This window comes from Ipomoea triloba, chromosome 2 (assembly GCF_003576645.1).
Source record: "Ipomoea triloba cultivar NCNSP0323 chromosome 2, ASM357664v1".
In the NCBI taxonomy this organism is placed as follows: domain Eukaryota; kingdom Viridiplantae; phylum Streptophyta; class Magnoliopsida; order Solanales; family Convolvulaceae; genus Ipomoea; species Ipomoea triloba.
Genome location: NC_044917.1, coordinates 4,779,436 through 4,798,834, shown reverse-complemented (window position 1 = coordinate 4,798,834; position 19,399 = coordinate 4,779,436). Strand labels below are relative to the sequence as shown.

Sequence of the window (19,399 nt, the reverse complement as noted above, 5' to 3'; positions counted from 1 at the left end):
TGCATTTCTCATAAAGTTTATTTCGAATCTTATAAATTATTTTAAATTACAAATTAACCATAAATTTTGTTTGGTAAAAATTATTAATTTATTTTATTCTCGAATGTTATTTTTTATATTTATATCTTTTATATTTATAATGTATGATTAAATGTGACTATTGAAATAATGCAAAATAATTTCAACATATAATCGAATTGAGGTCGACCATAACCCTAATCCAATCCCAAATGAGTTGGATTGAGGCCACCATTATGCACAATTCATGTTCAATCACATGCATTTTCATGAAGATTTTTTTAAGGAAAAAAAACCTTTAGTTTTAATTATTTTGAAAGGAATTTATGAGGATTTATAGGATATGGTGCGAATGTGAGACATGTCTTTGCCTCAACGTCCAACGCACCAAACATATCCGGCCATCAATTATTTAAGCATTCCAAATAATTCCAATTCTCAATTATTTTTTTTAAAGTAAATAATTATTTTGTGTCTACATCTATGTTCTATTCCAAAGATTATTTGCTTTTGGATCTTTTCACGTTGTATATTTACTCCTTTTTTTTCTTCTTTTTGACAAAATGTTGACATCTCTGATTTGAAATGCGCCATTCATGCAATCATGCCTTAATTTTTGCGGGAAAAAATGCCTCATTTTACTGTTGCCTTTTTTAAATTGGCACACATGGTGCGTTTCTGCATTAATTCTATTTTGGTGAAAGATGCAGAGTAGCAGGACAGCCTCCCTCCCCAAACAATTAAAGAAGAAGAAAAGAACTCCGAAATGAATAGTTATATGGGTAAAATATAACTCTTTTATTCGAAGATCATAACTTCTGTCAACTAGGAATAACAATGTGCAACGGGGACGGGGACGGGAAAAATTTTCGGGGATCGGGGACAGGGATGTGAAATTTTTTCAATTCCCCGCCGGGGACGGGGACGGGATACCCCGCCCCGCCCCATCCCCGAATAATATATATAATTAAGAATTATATATATATATATATATTAACTTTGTAAAATTAAAATTATACTAATTTAAAATGTTGACTAAGAATTGACCGGGGACGAGGATTCCCCGCGGGGATGGAGATGGGGATGGGGACTATTTTCCATTCCCAGCCGGGGACGGGGAGTATACTCCCCGCCCCGTTGCCGTCCCTACTGTCAACACATTCAATGTCAAATATGTCGCATAAAGTCTTTATACTACAATTAATCTCTCAAGAGCGGAATTTATCCAATACACGTTCTCATGTTCTGGTGGGTTTCCCTCGCCACCCATGAAAGAAGAAAAGTGTGCTCAAATAAGTCTTGTTTGGTAGCAAAACATTAGAAGAATGTTTTATTATACTGCGGAATCACCTAACAAAGATGAATGTAGTGTTGGTTGGGAAAATTAGAGCACATGGTCCTAGGTCAACAATCATTTCTCAACTAAAATCTCAAAAGAGAAAGAAAAAAAAAGGAGCATTTTAAGTGATTTTTTTTTCTTTCTACTCTTTATTACAATTGTTGAGCATGAAAGTGCAATTTTAATCATTCAAAGGTTGAATGTTATCAAATCAACTGTTCAATCAACTCGATTCGAATTCTCTTTATTTTTGATGGCATCTATTCATTTATTACAATTAGGAATTAAAACAACTAAGCATTAACCATTAAAGAATCAAAATTACATTTTTATAGAAAGATTTAGAATCACTACAAATACCATCTTCCCAATTAATTTTTGGTGATCTCAAAACTTGCAAAAAACATGGAAGTATACAAATAAGTCAACAAAAACAGGCCTGGCCATTCACACCAATCTACAATTATACAAACACAACCAAATAAAAATGCACAGCCAAACAAGCATAACGGTATAGAATTATTGATTGCCTTTAAATGACCCGGATGCCCTCGGGCATCGACAGTTGAGCATTGAGATTGAGCCCAAGACCAAGGGGTCGCGGATTTAACGCCTTAACTGTAGGTGGGGTCCAACGAAAAAATAAAAAATAAAAAAAGTAGTGGCACTATCGTGAATAAAATAAGTCCCAAAGGGCCACATGGTCACAAAAGTAGTATCAAGCTTTTCTCTGTTTTCTATTATATAATGGTATCGGAAGCCTCGGTCTTCGTAGGCTCTGTTCCGACTCATTAACACTTACTGTCGGCACAAACAGAGCTTTTCCCCCTCTCTCTCCTCTTTCGCCTATACATACACTGCATATATACGTATATACCGGTTCTCTATAACCTACATTTCCCACCAAACATCATGGGAGGTCGGCATTTCCGTTTTGCCGCCACCTGCTTTTTCGCGGCGGTTTTGGTGGCCTCCTCCGCTTTCTTGGCCGCCGCCGGCCCTCTCCGACGCGTGGAGGACCCACATTGGTATCCCGCCGCCGCCACTTGGTACGGCAGCCCCGAAGGTGACGGAAGTGATGGTAAATTCCTCAACCTTAGTTCTCTTTTGAATAGTATTGACTCTATTACAGAGTGCAGTATCTGTAGTAAATATTGTTTTCACTGAGACTGGAATCAATAAATCAAGAGAGTCATTGTGTGCCACTATCCTACAAAGTTATAATTAATACATTGGAGTGTATTTTTTTACTGTGTGGGGTAAAATTGTGATGTGGAATGTGGTTAATTTGGAGCAGGAGGCGCGTGCGGGTATGGGACAATGGTGGATGTGAAGCCGTTCAGGGCGAGGGTGGGGGCGGTGAGCCCGGTGCTGTTCAAGGGCGGCGAAGGCTGCGGCGCGTGCTACAAGGTCAAGTGTCTGGACAGGTCCATATGCTCGAGAAGGGCAGTGACGGTAATTATCACTGACGAGTGTCCTGGGTGCGCCAATGACAGAGTGCATTTCGACCTCAGCGGCGCCGCTTTCGGCCGCATGGCCGTCACCGGCTACGGCGGCAGCCTCCGTAACCGCGGTGAACTCCCCGTCATTTACCGCCGGTGGGTACTCTCTTAGTCAATGGTCCTTCTTATTCCTGTTCACTCTGTACACTTACTTTTTTATCTGTCCTCTCTTTTTCCTGTCTTGTCCGGGTCTTGTGTGTACATATAGTAACTTAGTTAATTAACCTAGTGGTAAAAATAAAATTCTGTTTTTTTAAGGTTTTCTGAAGCTTCGGAACACTCTTTTTCACTGAAAACGACATATTTAACAGTTCAACACTACTGTGCTAGTAATTTTTAGCTCAATTACTTTTTACTTAACCCACAATTATGCCCGCATTGAATTTTTACTTTTTGGCTTTTACCCATTTTAGTTCAGCAACTTCGTTGGTCAAAATAATTTTTTTTTTTTTTTTTTTTTGCTGTTTCTTGGTTTGCTTAAAAGTAGCTGTGTTGTGACCGTTGACCACCTTTTTAACTCAGTATTTCATGGGAACTTGGGAATTGGGAGTGGTATTATATTTCTCTAGTAATAAATGTTACGAATTTTTATATTAATTGTCTACTTATAATAAATTGGGGTATGTAGGACACCGTGCAAGTATCCTGGAAAGGATATTGCCTTCCGTGTGAACGAGGGCTCGACAGATTTCTGGCTTTCACTCTTGGTGGAATTTGAGGATGGAGATGGCGATGTTGGATCCATGCACATCAGACAGGTAAAAAAAAAAATGTTGACTTTTTGTTTGGGGGTGTTTGTAGGGGAAATCAAGAAATGGTCGGAGTTAATACGTGCAGAAATCCGAAAATTTGGGGAGGTTAATGAAAGTTTAGAAGGAATATAACCCGACAAGTGGCAACATAAAAAGATTCAATTGCCCTACTTTGATACTTAAAGAATATTGCAATTTTTCTTTTAATAGAAGATGCAAAGAACCGTTCAAAAGCACGCACTTTTCTCCGCTCCTTTTTATCTCACTTTATCTTTCCAACCAATTGATTACTGTGTCGTGTGTTACTGTACAATGTTGTGATTCAATTCAACGTAGTGTTGATTGGTTTTTTGTTGTGGGGAACTTTTGGCAGGCGATGTCTAATGAGTGGCTGGAGATGAACCATATATGGGGAGCCAACTGGGTGATTAATGGACAAGGAGGAGGGGCTTTACAGGGACCATTCTCAGTAAAGCTAACCACACTCTCAACCGGAAGGCTCTTGTCTGCAAGAGATGTGATTCCCAGGAACTGGTCTCCAAAGGCCACTTACACTTCTCGCCTTAACTTCCACATATGATCCAAAGTGTTTTGTTTGATTTGATTTGTGTTGTTTTTGAAGGAAGGGTGGCCATTGGAGAGCATTAAAGAAGAATCCAATGCCCTCCCTTTTTTTTAGTGGTTAATGTATGTTTTAATTTATAGTAGCCCTCTCCAAAGGAGAGTGAGCGCTCTGATCATCATCATGTGTTATTACCAGCTATAGTACGTACAGTTACAGTTGTTTGTTGGGTGAGAGTTAAGTTTGTGGGTCCTCTTGTTTTTGGACTAATTAATGAATGTTATCCACTGTTTCCCTTGTTCTTTGTTATATATACCAACGGAAACAAGCAGTGTATTGTTGTGGGTCCTTGTCTTGTTTTTACCTTTCTTTACTACACTCGTGTATCACGTAATCATGGGTAATTTTTTAGAGTGCCAAAAGAAATTTGCAATCACTATTCTGATTAGTTCAAACTAAGAAAGTCAATAGACCGTTTATGCTAAAAGTGTACTTATAACATTGAAATTATCAAGTTAGTCTGACTAACTTGTTTGGAATTTGACTGTATGAACTTGATTTAATCTTGAATAGCAGGGAGTAATAAGAAAGAGGGGAGGGGACAGAGATGACAGAAGCTATGAATGGTGGTAGTGGTGAGTGAGTTCATCTGGTCACATGCACAAGTGTTTGTAGTTTATTAAACTTTTGAGTAGTGCTGCTAAAAAGAAAATGGTTTGCCCCACCGCACGTTGTAGCGGTCCCAACGGCGGCACATAATATAATATCGTATCTTTTGGCTTTGGCAACGTAACTACACACTGTTCTCTCCATGTGAGTTGCCATGTGTGCAAATCTTCCACGAATAATGGGGAGGATATAATTCAATTCCCTCTCGTGAACCCTCTCTAGCACTATAGTGATCGAGGAGCTGAGGTGCCTTTAATTTTCTGGGATAAGACATAAACAACTGGAGATCGCGATTGGATCAAATCTTTTGTCGTCATTACACTAAACAAGAACTTAGCTTGTTGCAGGACAGCAGATCAGAAACAAATTAAAACTCTTCTTATCTTATTTCTCCACCTGGTTGTAATGTAATGCTAGGAGCTAATTAACATGAATGAAGTGAAAATCATCTAGAAAGATCAGAAAAAACTCAACGCTCTGATCTGCATCCCTAAGATGCATGCGAGGTTGAATCAGTGTCAACTTTCTTTTCTTTTTCACCTTCACTTGAAACAGAAGCAGGTATTTCCGTTTTAGGTGGTTCAACGGGCTTGTCATCAGTTGGTGTGACAACCTTGTTGTCGTCCTTCTTATTCGCCTCATTTGTAGCTTTTCCATTATCCTTGGCTGCTTCATTATCTAATTTTGAATCCTTTGTTGTTTCCTGCTTATTGGTGTCGTCTTTTTTCCCATCCTTTTGGTCCTTGGCAGGAGGGGGAGGAGGAGGTATCATATGGGGTGGGGGCTTTACCTTGAGCTTCTGAAAAATTTGACGCATTGTTGAAAGATCAGCTGGCTTCCCAGGCTTTGGACCTTGAACCACAGTGATTCCAGGTTTCTTTTCTTCTTCCTTCTTTCGTCCCCTTTTCTCTATGTTAGCTACCTCGCGAGGTACTAGCTCTGCGATCGCCTTCCAGTATTGTTTATCAGCTTCTTTATGGAATTTCTCTTGGTTCGCCAGATACAGCTGCACTACGTACAAATTCAAATGTAACTTAAATCAATAACTTAAAAGTAAGAATAGGACTTTATATCCCCGAATGATTTACGTACCTTTTCACTTTCTCGATTGTGTGCTTTGGTGGTCTCATAATTTTGCTTCCTTTTCTCGTAAAATGTTCGGATGTATTCATTAGCTTCATGGATGATCTGATTCCGCATTTCCTTTTCCTTCTTTTCCTTCTCCTCAAGAAATATTGCATTTTGACTGCAAATTATAACCACATTCACTTCTTATTCATCCATGAATGCCAGCTTTCTCAATGCCCAAAAAAACTCACCCTAGTGGCAACTTGTTTACTTAGTAACCACAAAATTATAAGTTTGAGTTGAGCATGTGCTACTTATTGGCATTTTTAGATTGAATGCATCAGCTAACTGATTTATCTCATTGTCTTTTACTGATTAGAATCAGGTAGATTAAATCTTTTTAAAAAAATGTAAACAATTTTCAGAAAACTAAGCTCACCGGCGCCACTCACGAAATGCGGCTCCTTCCTCCTTCATCTGGCTAGGGTCAGGAAGCAGGGGACCATTTCCGCCGCCGTCGCCGGCGGAGCTGAAGAGGCCCTCAGAATCAGCTCCGATATCGTAAGGCTTGGAATGGATATTGGACGCATGAGAATCCTGCGGCGGCGAGGCTTCGAATGGCGACGGCGAGTACTCCTGATTCACAGAACCTACGAAGCCGTAACTCTCAGGCGACTGCAGGCTATCGCCGCCGAAGTAATCGTTGGGCGGCGGCGGCGGATTAGGCATACCGCCGTCGTCTTCCTCCGCCGCTGGCGGAACGCCGAAGTCGTAGCGCTGCGATGGATCATAGCCAATGTAAGCGTCGTCGTCGAAGGGGCCGCGTGAAGTTGGGTGGACCCCGTCGCCTTCCACCGTCCCGTAGCTCTCATCGAACGACTCCATTCCGTCTCCCTCTACCACTCATGCCTCGTCTGAATGGATTTGAATGATGAATACATGAAACATTATTGCCGAGATCCTAAAAAACGTATGATGAATCGAAGAAAACTCGATCCGTTTTCGCAGTTCAATTTTGTTGAACAAGAAAGATGTCAGCACGCACTCTCAGATTACTTCTTATCCACGTGTTAATCTTTCAATGAATTGCCATATGGTTGACCAAAACTTGTCTTTACGTGAGGAAAATGCTAGGTGTCAATTTACACAAGGTATAAATAAAATAATTTTTTGGATTATAATACGTAGCTATAATATCTGGTATAATCAAACATGTAATTTAAATTGTATCCATTTTAAATTGCATGTATCTTGTGTTATTTGATTAATTCGTGAATTACCAAATTACAAATAATAGTGAATTTAATGAAAGGTCGTCATTATATATTAGACATATTATATTATAAAATAAGGAAAATAGTCAATTGAATAGATTATTAAATTAAGAGAATCCAATTAAACCACTAAACTAAAAATAATAATAATAATAATAATTGAATCATATCATTGAGCGTTGTAAAATCATGTAATGCATACCAAATAACTAGTTGTTTCATATAAATTATAATAAACGTACCATCTAATATGGGATATTATATGAAAAAAAATAAAACCAATTGAAGTTGAAAAACAAAATAAAGGTCTATGTTGGCTTATAACTTCATAAATCAAAGGTTAGCCAACATAAGCCGTTAAAGATAAACCTATAAATTGTTAGACAAAAGGTAAATCAACAATAAGGTGAATTCTCTATCATATTCAAAATTGCAAACTCTTTCCCACTCCCTTTCTTGAGGGTATTTATATGGGTCAAAAATATTTATGGCCCTCAACTACAATAAGAAAAAGGTCGATATAAATATGTTAATTAGTTGCTACTTAGAGCATCCTTATCAGTATTGGTTTTTTGGTAGTTTTTATCAGGTCATATAGGAAAGAGAGTGGGGGAGGAATGAACATAAATGATTCACGCGCCAACTAGGCGCGCAGCAAGTGCGCGAAACGCGCACTTGCGAATTAATTTCTTATTTCTCTGTCTTCTAAGCATCGAGGGCCCACAAATAACCTTTATTTGCATAAGTTAAAAACTTGAAAAGAACCCCTTCCCACATCAGTTAAAAACACATTCATAATTCTTTGATCTGTAAAAACCAAATAATATCCACAGATGTGGATGCTCTTAAATAGGTCAACAAATATGGTTGTCTTGCAGCACAAGTGGGCTGGCACAATTGTGCATTGGAATTCATAGGTCTCATTTACTTGTTCCAAAAACCACACTTTGCAAGCCAATCAATTTTTTCTCTCTCCTCATTTCTCTTTCTTCTGAGTGTACATTTATGATTCCAAAAATTTTTAATAAGCCACTGCTAAAGAAGGGAAAAGAAAAATTTAAAGATACATGTAAAAACATATGTTAATTATGGACTAGTTTAGAGTTGGCTCAATCTTAAAGTAGCCCATGAGTGTTTCTATAAATATGTATAAATTATATTTTTACATGTTAAAATTGAAACTTTTTAAAGTACAAAGAATTAATTGCATTCCCATTGAGCATTTTTGCCCTTTATCCCCTCACCTCCTCCCAAAAAAAAAATAAAAAAAATAATAATAACAATAATAATATAAGACTATACAAGCGGAAGGCGGTGTGAAGCCGTGAAGGCGGTATGAAATCTACGAAAGGAGGAGCAGCGTTGTGAAGCTGTGAAGGCAGTGCTTCTTCCCTTGGATTTGAACTTGAAGGACTGATTCTGAGGTTAACTCTCTTTCATTTCGTTCTCTTTTTCTTTGAATTCCTATTTCAATTTCTCAGAAATGGTTTTCATAAAAACTCCCGATAATGGAACCCTAGCTCTAGACATAAACCCCTCCACAACCACCCTTCAATCACTCACCCTCAAAATCCACGAAACTCACCACATACCCCTCCCCACTCAACGCCTCTTCCTCGGCTGCCGCCGCCTCATCGACGGCGCCGTCCCCATCCCCATCTCCCATCTCGGCGTTTCCCCCAATTCCACGCTAACCCTACATATCCCTCTGCTTGGCGGGATGCAGGCACCTGTGCCGCCCAAGACCAGGCTCGATTTTCTTAATACCAAACCGCCTGCCAATTATGTTGCCGGGCTTGGCCGTGGTGCCACTGGTTTCACCACCAGGTCTGATATTGGGCCGGCTAGAGCTGCCCCAGATCTTCCCGATAGATCGGCCATTGGTGGTGCTGCAGCCACCGGGGTTGGTCGTGGCCGGGGGAAAGGAGGCGGTGAAGAAGATGAAGAGGATGAGAATGATGACAAGGGATATGATGAGAATCAGAAGTTTGATGAGTTTGAAGGAAATGATGTTGGGTTGTTTGCATCAGCAGAATATGATGAGGATGACAAGGAAGCCGATGCGATTTGGGAGGCTATTGATAAGAGAATGGATTCGAGGAGGAAAGATAGGAGAGAAGCTAGGCTTAAGCAGGAAATTGAAAAGTATCGTGCTTCGAATCCTAAGATTACTGAACAGTTTGCAGATTTAAAGAGAAAGCTGCACACATTGTCGAATCAGGAATGGGAGAGTATACCTGAAATTGGAGATTATTCGTTGAGGAATAAGAAGAAAAGATTTGAGAGTTTTGTGCCGGTTCCTGATACCCTTTTGGAGAAGGCAAAGCAAGAGAAAGAGCATGTCTCGGCTTTGGATCCAAAGAGTAGGGCAGTGGGTGGGACTGAAACGCCATGGTCTCAAACCCCAGTTGCAGACTTGACTGCTATGGGGGAAGGGAGGGGTACTGTGTTGTCGGTGAGGTTGGATCGAATTTTGGACTCAGTTACTGGGCAGACAGTGGTGGATCCGAAGGGTTACTTGACTGACTTAAAGAGTATGAAAATCACTAGTGATGCTGAGATTTCAGATATAAAGAAGGCTCGATTGTTGCTTAAATCTGTTACTCAGACAAATCCTAAGCACCCACCAGGTTGGATTGCAGCTGCGAGATTGGAGGAGGTTGCTGGTAAGCTGCAGGCTGCGAGGCAATTAATTAAAAAAGGATGTGAAGAGTGCCCTAAGAGTGAGGACGTATGGTTGGAAGCATGCCGGCTGGCAAGTCCTAGTGAGGCAAAGGCAGTTATTGCAAGTGGTGTCAAGGTGAATCCAACCTCAGTGAAGTTGTGGCTGCAGGCTGCAAAGTTAGAGGAAGATGACGTGAATAAAAGTCGTGTTTTGAGGAAAGGGTTAGAGCATATCCCTGATTCAGTGAGGCTTTGGAAAGCTGTTGTGGAGTTGGCCAACGAGGAGGATGCTAGGCTTTTACTTCAGAGGGCCGTTGAATGCTGTCCATTGCATGTGGAGTTATGGCTTGCTCTTGCTAAGTTGGAGACTTATGAAAATGCTAAGAAGGTACTTAATAAGGCAAGAGAGAAACTTTCTAAGGAACCTGCTATTTGGATCACTGCAGCAAGGTTGGAAGAAGCTAATGGGAATACCGCTACTGTTGCAAAAATTATAGAAAGAGGTATTAGGGCCTTGCAGAGAGAAGGTTTGGAAATTGATCGTGAAGCTTGGATGAAGGAAGCTGAGGCTTGTGAAAGAGCTGGTTCTGTTCTGACCTGCCAGGCTATAATTAGTAATACTGTTGGCCTTGGAGTGGAAGAAGAAGATAGGAAAAGGACCTGGGTTGCTGATGCTGAAGAGTGCAAAAAGAGGGGTTCCATTGAGACAGCAAGGCAAATATACTCTCATGCCCTTACCGTTTTCAGAACAAAGAAGAGCATCTGGCTTAAAGCAGCACAACTGGAGAAAAGCCATGGCACCAGGGAAAGTCTCGACGCTCTGCTTCGTAAAGCAGTTACTTATATTCCAAATGCTGAGGTTCTATGGTTAATGGGTGCCAAAGAGAAGTGGCTTGCTGGTGATGTACCTGCAGCTAGGGCAATTCTTGAGGAAGCATTTGCTGCAATACCTGATTCTGAAGAGATTTGGCTTGCTGCATTTAAGCTTGAGTTTGAGAACAAGGAGACAGAGAGAGCTAGAAAACTGCTTGCTAAGGCTCGGGATAGGATACCTCATGCCCAGCGTGTTTGGATGAAATCTGCCATAGTTGAGAGAGAACTAGGAAATGTTGAGGAAGAGAAAATGCTGCTTGATGAAGGGCTGAAAAGATTCCCTGCTTTCTTCAAACTCTGGTTGATGCTTGGCCAACTTGAAGAACGACTTGGCAATTTGGAGCAGGCAAAGAGTACATACGAGTCAGGTTTGAAGCACTGCCCTGACTGCATTCCATTGTGGCTATCCCTTGCAAAATTGGAGGAGAGGATGAATGGGCTGAGTAAAGCTCGAGCAGTTCTTACGATGGCCAGGAAAAAGAACCCAAAGAATCCTGAACTCTGGCTTGCTGCAGTGCGGGCTGAGGCTCGGCATGGCTACAAGAAGGAAGCTGATGTTTTGATGGCAAAGGCATTACAAGAGTGCCCAACCAGTGGTATACTATTGGCTGCTTCAATTGAGATGGCACCTCGTCCACAGCGAAGATCCACAAGTGCAGATGCTTATAAAAAGTGCAACCAGGATCCCTATGTCCTTGCTGCCATTGCAAAGTTATTCTGGAATGACAGGAAGGTTGACAAAGCTAGGAGTTGGTTCAACAGAGCTGTCACTCTTGCACCAGATATTGGTGATTTCTGGGCTTTGTTTTACAGATTCGAGGAGCAGTTTGGTTCCGAAGATGAACGGAACGATGTATTAAGGAAATGTGTTGCAGCGGAGCCAAAACATGGTGAAAGATGGCAAGCAATAGCTAAGTCTGTGGAGAACTCTCACAAGCCAACAGATGAAATCCTGCGCCAAGTGGTAGCTGCTCTAAAGAAGGAAGAGAATGCTGCTGAGATGAATGAACCATAGTCTACTGTAACTTTGATAGTTTTTCTGTGATCTATTATCTAGTTGACATTTAAATAGCAAGGACAAGTGGTTTACGAGTTTTTCTTCAGGTATTAAATTTTGCTCATCAATCTATATCTTCATGTGCGAAAGATTGGACCTTTGCCTTTGCTTTATATTCTATGAGCAGTGTGGCAGTGTGGATGAATTGCATTGGACTACTTTCAATTTCTTGTACTTCTTTTATCTTGATGTTTCATTGAAATTTTGTGGTTACTAAACCAACAGACCCGACCAAGTTGACTAGGATTGCCCAAGTGTAATTAATTTTGTTGATAGGATATTATTTTGATTTGTATCTGCTGATGCTACACAAAATATACCAGGCATGCAACTATCTGAAGTAGACAAACTCATAGCCTTCCACACAAACTAGGAAAGCTAGAAACTCTCTTAAAACTCCTGAAAAATTGCATACAAGGGACCTTACAGTATTAGGCTAGACTTATAACTCAGCTATTTCTCAGTTTTCCTTGCTAATTTTTCACAGATATTGGTTGTTGAGCTTCTAGATTTCTGAAGAGTTGTGCATAATTACAATGATACAAGAGTGCAATGTGATCTGTAGTTTCTGAAATATGGGTGTCTTGGCTAGCTCATATCCTGCTCTGGGTAGCATTTAAGCCAATCCAACAAGTTTCTCGCTCACCTCCCATAGTTTTCTTGCTTTCTCTGCATCGCTAGCTTCTTTAGAGAGCCTGTTCTCGAACGAGGAAGAGTTAGAGTTCCAGCTCCAGTAGACGCCCGATTTTGATAAACTTGGATCACTTACTACCTGAAATCAATATAGGTGAATTAGTTTCTCATAAGAAGCAGAAGACGAAAAATACATTGTGATTTGACTGATTTTTTTACTAACCTGTGCTAGTCTTTTTCCAGCCTCTTCTTCTGATACATATCCTTTTGTGATGTATTTCTGGAAGGGAGGGAAGAGGAGCCTGAACAAGGGAATGTGTTCCCTAAACAGGCCGGTTTCAGCAATGCACCCGGGGTAGAGGGAAGCAAAGGCGACGCCCGTCTCCTCGTGGTAACGCCTGTGGAATTCTTGCATGGTAAGCATGTTGCAGACTTTGCTATCTTTGTAGGCCTTTGCGCCATCAAATTCTCCCCCGTCTATCATGGGTGAACTTTGGGTTCCATTCAACCCGCCTTTTAGTCCCCTTAGATCTCCGAGATTTGCTTTTGGTGGCACGTTTCCAGCCAACGTGTTTGTGTTTCCTGTTTGAAAATTGATGTCAAGTTCTGAATTTGAATCCCTTTCATTGCAGACTATGGCATTGAGACTTATATACATCAAGTCTGATAATCAGAAAAATGATGAGAGTAGATTAGTACCTGTGATGGAGCCAACAATAATGAGCCGCTTTTGTGGATAATCCGATTGCTTCAGATCATCCAGCAACAACCTCGAAAGCAGGAAATGCCCGAGGTGGTTAGTCCCAACGCTAAGCTCAAACCCTTCAGCAGTGAATGTCGGCTCTTTGGCAGTGGGAAAGTAGACCGCAGCATTACAGACCAGCACATCAAGCGGCCTCTCAGAACGCCTGAAGGTGTCTACAAATTGGCGAACACTGTCAAGCGAAGCAAGGTCGAGGTGCATAACCGTGTAGTTCTCTTTTGGCATCCCGGCTTTTTTAGCAGCCGTCTCAGCCTTTAGAAAATTCCTGCACGCCATGATCACATGCCACTTCCCCGTTTCAGCAAGCGCCTTCGCAGTCGCTAGTCCTAAACCCGAGGAGGCTCCCGTGATGATCACACAGCCTTTCCTCAACGTCTTCTTCTCTTCTGGCTTAGACTGGACTGGAGTAGTTACAGCAGTTTGTGCTCTTACAGGTCCAACTACTAACTTCCTTCCCCATTCCTACAATGTTATGATTTTCCACTTTAGTATGCAATCTCTATAATTTCTTAACACAAATTTTCCAACTCTTATCATCATATATATCATATGTTGACAGATGCCCCTATCATCTAAATGAAGCCAAAATCTGGTTTTTATTATATTATCAATGATTAACATTACCAACATAGATTCTTGGAACTAATTTATGACTTCAGCAGCTCTTTCTCCTTCTGAAATAGACTAATTCATTGGATTTACCCACACCCAGAATGTAATTTACACTAGTTTATGCAACAGAACAAGATAATTTTTTTTAAACCCCAAATTTATCAGTAAATGCCAATTGCAATGATCAAACTGTAAGTTTCTCTAGTAAGCAGTAATTATACTATGCAGATTGATATTGACAGAAGCCATGTCAAGAACTTTACCTTGTTGCAAGCAGAATGGCTGAATTGAGCTTTAGGGTTGCATGGCAATGCAACTCCATAAAAGGTTGTCTCCTTCAAAGATTTACCCTGTGTAAAAATTAGTCCAAAAATCTAAGCTTTATCAAGAATTCAAGAAATGGTTAGTGAGAATTAGAGCTTAGAAACTGCAGAATACCTCTTTGTGAATGGAGAGAGCAGAGGGGAGAAAAGAAGCAGATTGGAGTGCCATTATTAGAGCTTTACTACACCAAAGAAATCTTCTGTAAATGTCTGGAAATGGGGAAAAATCCTTTTAGGATGTCTGTGTGTCACCAGTTTTAGCCAGTTCTGAATAATTGTTGGGATAGGAACAGGGTGGAGGATGTGGGGTAGGGTAGGGATAAGATGGTCATCTACTAGTAATGGAATGTCATCTTTCTCATCCAATCAAATCTTGAGTTTTGGATTCTCTTTGATATTTTTAGGGGTTGGCTGAAATAGTGTATACAATTGTAGCTGTGATCTGGGCCCTGGGCCTGGAGGATCAGATTCAGGCCCATACTAGAGCCCATTCCCAGACCCACATGTTAAGCCCAGAAAGCAACTAATTTATCATTATTAACCAAGATTTTTATAATTAAAAAAAAATACAATATGCCCCAAATAAATTAATATTGCAATGTTATCAAGTAGTCATTATTTATTTATTATTTTTATATATTTAAAATTTGTTTCAATTGAATCTCTTTAACCAAGCTTGATAATGAACACTCAACTAATGAGATGTGGACATAACTGCTTTCTAGTTCTTGGATGGTTCTGCTATATGCACAACTCTCCTCATTTTCTGTGCATTAAATCAAAAGAAAGATAGTCTACAAATAAATAGATTTGCATTTAAATCTTGTTATTCTCATATATATATACCCTAAAGAAGAAGGAGATGAACATATATACTATCCTAATTAATATAATTTCCTAACATTCCGGATTACTTTTGAATTTGTTAACGTTAAAATTTAGTTCATGAAATTTATTATATCCGAGGTTTTTTAATTTTTTAAAAAATTAGTGTCATATTATAAACAAAGTCAACATTTATATATTTCTGCGTGATCATTGCAATTATTATAATTCATGATAAATTTGACTTTCTACTAATTTTTATTATTTGTTTTCAAAAATAAAAAATAAAAATTCAAAAGGCAGCCGCCGGCCCGCCACACCATGGCATCAATGTTGAGCATGCTTTAGGTCTAACGATAAGACCAGTTACCGTAATCCAGGGATTATGATTCAACCACAACATTAAGATATTTAGCATTTATTTATTTATTTTGGGGACAGAGAAAAATCACTGTCACTATTTAAAGATGTGCACGATATACTCTACTATTGAATATTAACTTGTAAACCATACAGGAGATGTGTAAATTGCACTAGAAAACGGTTGAGATATTTGAATAGGACAAGACAAACAATGTAATAGGTCTATTCCCGAAAATGGTATTTCATTCCCAATCTATTTCATAAACCAAACACGTTGTTAATTACTTGATTCTCGGTTATTATTGCGACATTAGGTTTAATTGTTATAACAATGATTTAAAAAATGAGGTTTTTACTTTAATTTAAGTGTTGATAATATAAGCACATAATGTCATTTTCAGTATCACAGACTGCACTGATCCATATTGTGACGTTCCAATTAAGAAATTAAGATGATCTAATAGGCCGGTGAGTGGCCCCACCTTTTGCCTAACCAAAATGTTATCTCCATTATTATACTTAATTTGAGAGGATTAAAATAATTAATAAACAAGAAAGGTGTGCTACTTATGGGATAACTACACCACTTGCTACTTTGTTTATGCTGCAGAATTTAGTACTGAAAGTCACTAAGCTTTGCTTTGGAGTGATGCTAAGAGATTTCCTAAACAACAACCATTTCCAAGAAGATAAGCGTTATAAGATTCCTCCCAAAATATAATGTTCATCATTTCCTGCTGAAATACTTTGGGAAATGCAACATTCTAGGGATGTAAAATAGTCTTTAAAGGTAAAATATTCTCACTTACGGTTGTTTTAAAGTTTCAGTGAAGAATAAATAATTAAACATATTTTAGTGATGTCAAGTTTCTTAAAAGACTTATACATTGGTGTTTACAACTAAACAAATAAATTCAAACTCGGATGAACCTTGTAGATATATTTCAATTGACCTTTAAAAGTATCAACTTATTGAATTAAACAACCACTTAATTTGTTCCTTAACCTTTTTATTTAGTCATTCTTGAACACCCTTTTGTAAGACAACATTTTCTACTTTATGGGCATGTTTATTTTGGGAAGTTCTAAATACGTTTCTTGCACATAATCTATAATACACAAACTTTTAAAGGTGAATGTCACTTCTATTTAATTCTTTATATATACACACACGCTCTTTTACATTTTCTTGTATTCTTTTTTTTTTTTTTAGTGATGAGAGAAATTTATAATTACTATCCGAAGATGTGTATGTGATAAAACCTTACATTGTAACTCTAATCGACAAATGATCTCAAAGAGAAAAACATCATATGTTATTTATACTTGATCAATTCAAATCAATAAGTCAATAGGTCAGTGTTATATTTTTTTATTTTACATTTCCATACCACCTAGCATTTAATCTAAGCATGCCAAAAAAACACACACACACAAAATTATTACTTAAAAACCATATAATTGCAGAAAACCAGAGAAACATTACAATACACTGTGATCCCAGAAACCATACCAGAATGTACAGGAAAAAAGAAAGAAAGAAAAAGAAAAAAGAAAAAAAGTAGTGGTGATGTAGGAATCGATTGAGAAGAAGATCATAAAAGCGTCTCCCTCTAAGCTGATCCTAAGCTTCTGATATAGTAGTGTGATCACAACTGCTAAGTCTTCATAAACACCTAATGAAATGAAGAACTGAACTGTGTAGTAATGATATGATGATGCGACAAAAGTGAAAAACATGAAGCATGAAATGAAATGAAATTAGCCATTGCGAAAAGCCTTTAATAGGCAGCTTTTTTGCAGATGGCATGAGGATTGAGGAATGAGGAATGCAAATAAAGGCTAAAAGTGTAACCCTAAATCTAAGACCCCTCACCTCATGCTCGGGAGATTGTGAGAGGAGATAAATTGTAGGATGTGTTTCAGTCAAACAAGATTTGAGTGTGTTTTTTGTTTCAAGACTGAGATCCTGGCTATTGAGGATTTTAAGTCTGGATATTTGATGGTCATTACACTCGCACTCGATCAGAGATTCAGAGCTATGCATGAGGACACTAAGTGTATATGTGATGATGATGTGAAGCTGAGAGATGAATCACAGGTTGTTCCATGAAAAACACACAACCAGTGAGATTTGAGAAGAAATATAGGGTGAACCTAATTTAGTCTTGATCATTGGGAAAGAAAGGTCTCATGGGGCATGAAGATGGGGAAGATGTGTGGTCTTGTTGATTGGGATCGGAAAATGGAAGATTAGAGGGCAACATGAGACTATTAGTAGCGTCTAAATCATCCCATACCGGACTGGTAGGACCCCAACCCGCCGGCATTGCATTCAACCAAGCTTCCGCCATTTCATTCCACACCAATTCCGACGAAGCGCTCTCCACGTTTTCCTGAACCTCATCGCTTCCGGTGACCTCGCTCGACTCCTCCTCTTGAGTCGCCGGCAATTTCTTCGCATCATCTTCTCCCTTCGAAGCTAATCTCTTGCTGGGCGTGGTGGGAGACGAAGAGGACGAGCTGGGCGCCGTGGAGGCTCCTCCACCTCCCCTGTCTTTGCCGAGGAAGAGCTGGGGGAAATTGAGGCGAGCATTCTCGCCTCGCAGCTTATAGGCCTCTCGGTCGTAGGCCATGGCGGCGTCCTCCGCCGTGTCGAAGGTGCCGAGCCAGAGACGTGTACGGTTTCTAGGGAGACGAATCTCCGCCACCCATTTCCCCCAATGTCTCTGCCGCACTCCCCTGTAGAGCTTTGTAGTATTCAGGGGCTGAACCGGCGGGCGGTGGCCGAACCGGCTCATAATCATCCTCCCTCTCGGGCTCAAATTCAAACTGTCGTTCCAATACTGCATCAGCTGCTGATTGTGCTGCGACGGCGCCAAATTCCCGGCGAAATATGGCGGGTAAGCGAAATTCTGTTGCGGCTGTTGAGGAGAGAATGAGATCATTTGTTGCTGATGAGTATGATGATGATACTGCGGGTGTAACAGAGGAACGGTTGATCCTAATTGTTGGGTTCCATCGAAGGCGAAAGGAAAAACAGGGCCCGAATTGGAATATGAAGATGACAGAGGAGGAGGAACCATGGATGATGATGACGAGGAGGATTGATGGTCTGGACTTCTGATCTTCTTGAGTGGCCTATCGGACATGGAAGCTTCTTCTAAAACTGGCCTCCATTGTTGCCTCTCAAACTCCCTGCCTTCATCCGCCTCTTCCTCCATAGCCTTCTTCGCCTTTCCCCTGTCCCTCGCTGCAGCCATTCGCCGCTCGCTCTCTTCAATTCCACCAACTCTCTTCACACAATTTTTCCCGGAAAACCAAAAATTGAAGGGAAAAAAGATCTTAATTTGGTTTTAAAAAATCTCAAGTCAAGATCTTGGCGTGTCAATCAGAAACAGAGAAAGAAAAGGTAATTGAAATCAAGAATCTAAGAGAGAGCTGAGAGATAATATTGAGGAGCTGAGAGCGAGCGGCGTGGAAGGTATCCAGTAGAGAACAAAATCCAATTTGGTGTTTGTTTGTAGATGGAGAGGGAAAGAAAGCTGCAGAAGAAGAAACAGGGGACTCTGTTGTTTAGTGTGATAAGAAATAGGGAGAGTAACAAGCTAAAGAGGCTATATAAGGGTGAAAAAGTTTTTCAACTATTCCATAGTCCATAGTTCATACCAATTAACAATATCTCACCTACTTTTTTTTTTTTTTTTTTTTTTTTAAAATATCTAATCTTGTCCTGATCTCATTATGAGAGGGGATAAGTTTATTCTCAAATGAATATAATTTCATTTCAGCTTAACCAAAAGTATTTCCAGTTTTAGAAATGCAACTATCTTAAAATTTATAGTGTAACGTTCTAATGTACAACAAATTAAGTTTAGATAAAAGAAATCATTTTGATTTTTACTTTTTAAATAGAAATACTTCTTCAAATTATATATTTTAATATAATTTGATCTATTAAAATTAAATATTTTAAGATACCATGCCACACCATTTTATTTTTGGATTACATACCTACACTCTAAAAAGTTAGATTAATCTAGTAGAGTCGATTTTGGGCAACTCTTCAAAGGGTGTTGGTGTGATGTTGTATACAATTAAC

General features: G+C 39.5%; 5 protein-coding genes across 5 annotated transcripts; 2 read left to right on the top strand and 3 right to left on the bottom strand.

The window, feature by feature from the left end:
• The first annotated feature begins 2,121 nt into the window (after positions 1-2,121).
• LOC116008214 (expansin-B3) lies at positions 2,122-4,486 on the top strand. Its single transcript, XM_031248668.1, has 4 exons — positions 2,122-2,438; positions 2,655-2,955; positions 3,488-3,617; positions 3,985-4,486. Exons 1-4 carry the CDS (start codon positions 2,270-2,272, stop codon positions 4,189-4,191), a joined length of 807 nt encoding a protein of 268 aa, XP_031104528.1. The 5' UTR covers positions 2,122-2,269; the 3' UTR covers positions 4,192-4,486.
• Positions 4,487-5,135: 649 nt separating this feature from the next.
• Positions 5,136-6,965, bottom strand: LOC116011262 (clathrin light chain 2-like). Its single transcript, XM_031250813.1, has 3 exons — positions 6,350-6,965; positions 5,935-6,088; positions 5,136-5,848 (listed from the first exon to the last, which is right to left on the bottom strand). The coding sequence occupies exons 1-3, from the start codon at positions 6,793-6,795 to the stop codon at positions 5,333-5,335; spliced, it is 1,116 nt and encodes a 371-aa protein (XP_031106673.1). The 5' UTR covers positions 6,796-6,965; the 3' UTR covers positions 5,136-5,332.
• A 1,540-nt stretch (positions 6,966-8,505) lies between these two features.
• LOC116010385 (protein STABILIZED1) lies at positions 8,506-11,943 on the top strand. The gene has a single exon (XM_031249772.1). It carries the CDS (start codon positions 8,668-8,670, stop codon positions 11,734-11,736), a length of 3,069 nt encoding a protein of 1,022 aa, XP_031105632.1. The 5' UTR covers positions 8,506-8,667; the 3' UTR covers positions 11,737-11,943.
• Positions 11,944-12,114: 171 nt separating this feature from the next.
• Positions 12,115-14,384, bottom strand: LOC116010386 (protochlorophyllide reductase). The gene is made up of 5 exons (XM_031249773.1): positions 14,225-14,384; positions 14,050-14,136; positions 13,111-13,636; positions 12,635-12,993; positions 12,115-12,550 (listed from the first exon to the last, which is right to left on the bottom strand). The coding sequence occupies exons 1-5, from the start codon at positions 14,276-14,278 to the stop codon at positions 12,395-12,397; spliced, it is 1,182 nt and encodes a 393-aa protein (XP_031105633.1). The 5' UTR covers positions 14,279-14,384; the 3' UTR covers positions 12,115-12,394.
• Positions 14,385-16,739: 2,355 nt separating this feature from the next.
• LOC116004219 (ethylene-responsive transcription factor ERF054) lies at positions 16,740-18,877 on the bottom strand. Its single transcript, XM_031244183.1, has one exon. The coding sequence runs from the start codon at positions 18,558-18,560 to the stop codon at positions 17,460-17,462; it is 1,101 nt and encodes a 366-aa protein (XP_031100043.1). The 5' UTR covers positions 18,561-18,877; the 3' UTR covers positions 16,740-17,459.
• Positions 18,878-19,399: the final 522 nt, after the last annotated feature.

Coding starts and splice junctions, on each gene's coding strand:
- LOC116008214 (XM_031248668.1), top strand. CDS start 2,270: ATGGGAGGTCGGCATTTCCGTTTTGCCGCCACCTGCTTTTTCGCGGCG. Junction 2,439..2,654: donor CGAAGGTGACGGAAGTGATG/GTAAATTCCTCA, acceptor AATTTGGAGCAG/GAGGCGCGTGCGGGTATGGG. Junction 3,618..3,984: donor GATCCATGCACATCAGACAG/GTAAAAAAAAAA, acceptor AACTTTTGGCAG/GCGATGTCTAATGAGTGGCT.
- LOC116011262 (XM_031250813.1), bottom strand. CDS start 6,795: ATGGAGTCGTTCGATGAGAGCTACGGGACGGTGGAAGGCGACGGGGTC. Junction 6,089..6,349: donor GCATTTCGTGAGTGGCGCCG/GTGAGCTTAGTT, acceptor TATAATTTGCAG/TCAAAATGCAATATTTCTTG. Junction 5,849..5,934: donor ACAATCGAGAAAGTGAAAAG/GTACGTAAATCA, acceptor TACGTAGTGCAG/CTGTATCTGGCGAACCAAGA.
- LOC116010385 (XM_031249772.1), top strand. CDS start 8,668: ATGGTTTTCATAAAAACTCCCGATAATGGAACCCTAGCTCTAGACATA.
- LOC116010386 (XM_031249773.1), bottom strand. CDS start 14,278: ATGGCACTCCAATCTGCTTCTTTTCTCCCCTCTGCTCTCTCCATTCAC. Junction 14,137..14,224: donor CTCTCTCCATTCACAAAGAG/GTATTCTGCAGT, acceptor ATTTTTACACAG/GGTAAATCTTTGAAGGAGAC. Junction 12,994..13,110: donor TATTGTTGGCTCCATCACAG/GTACTAATCTAC, acceptor ATTTTCAAACAG/GAAACACAAACACGTTGGCT.
- LOC116004219 (XM_031244183.1), bottom strand. CDS start 18,560: ATGGCTGCAGCGAGGGACAGGGGAAAGGCGAAGAAGGCTATGGAGGAA.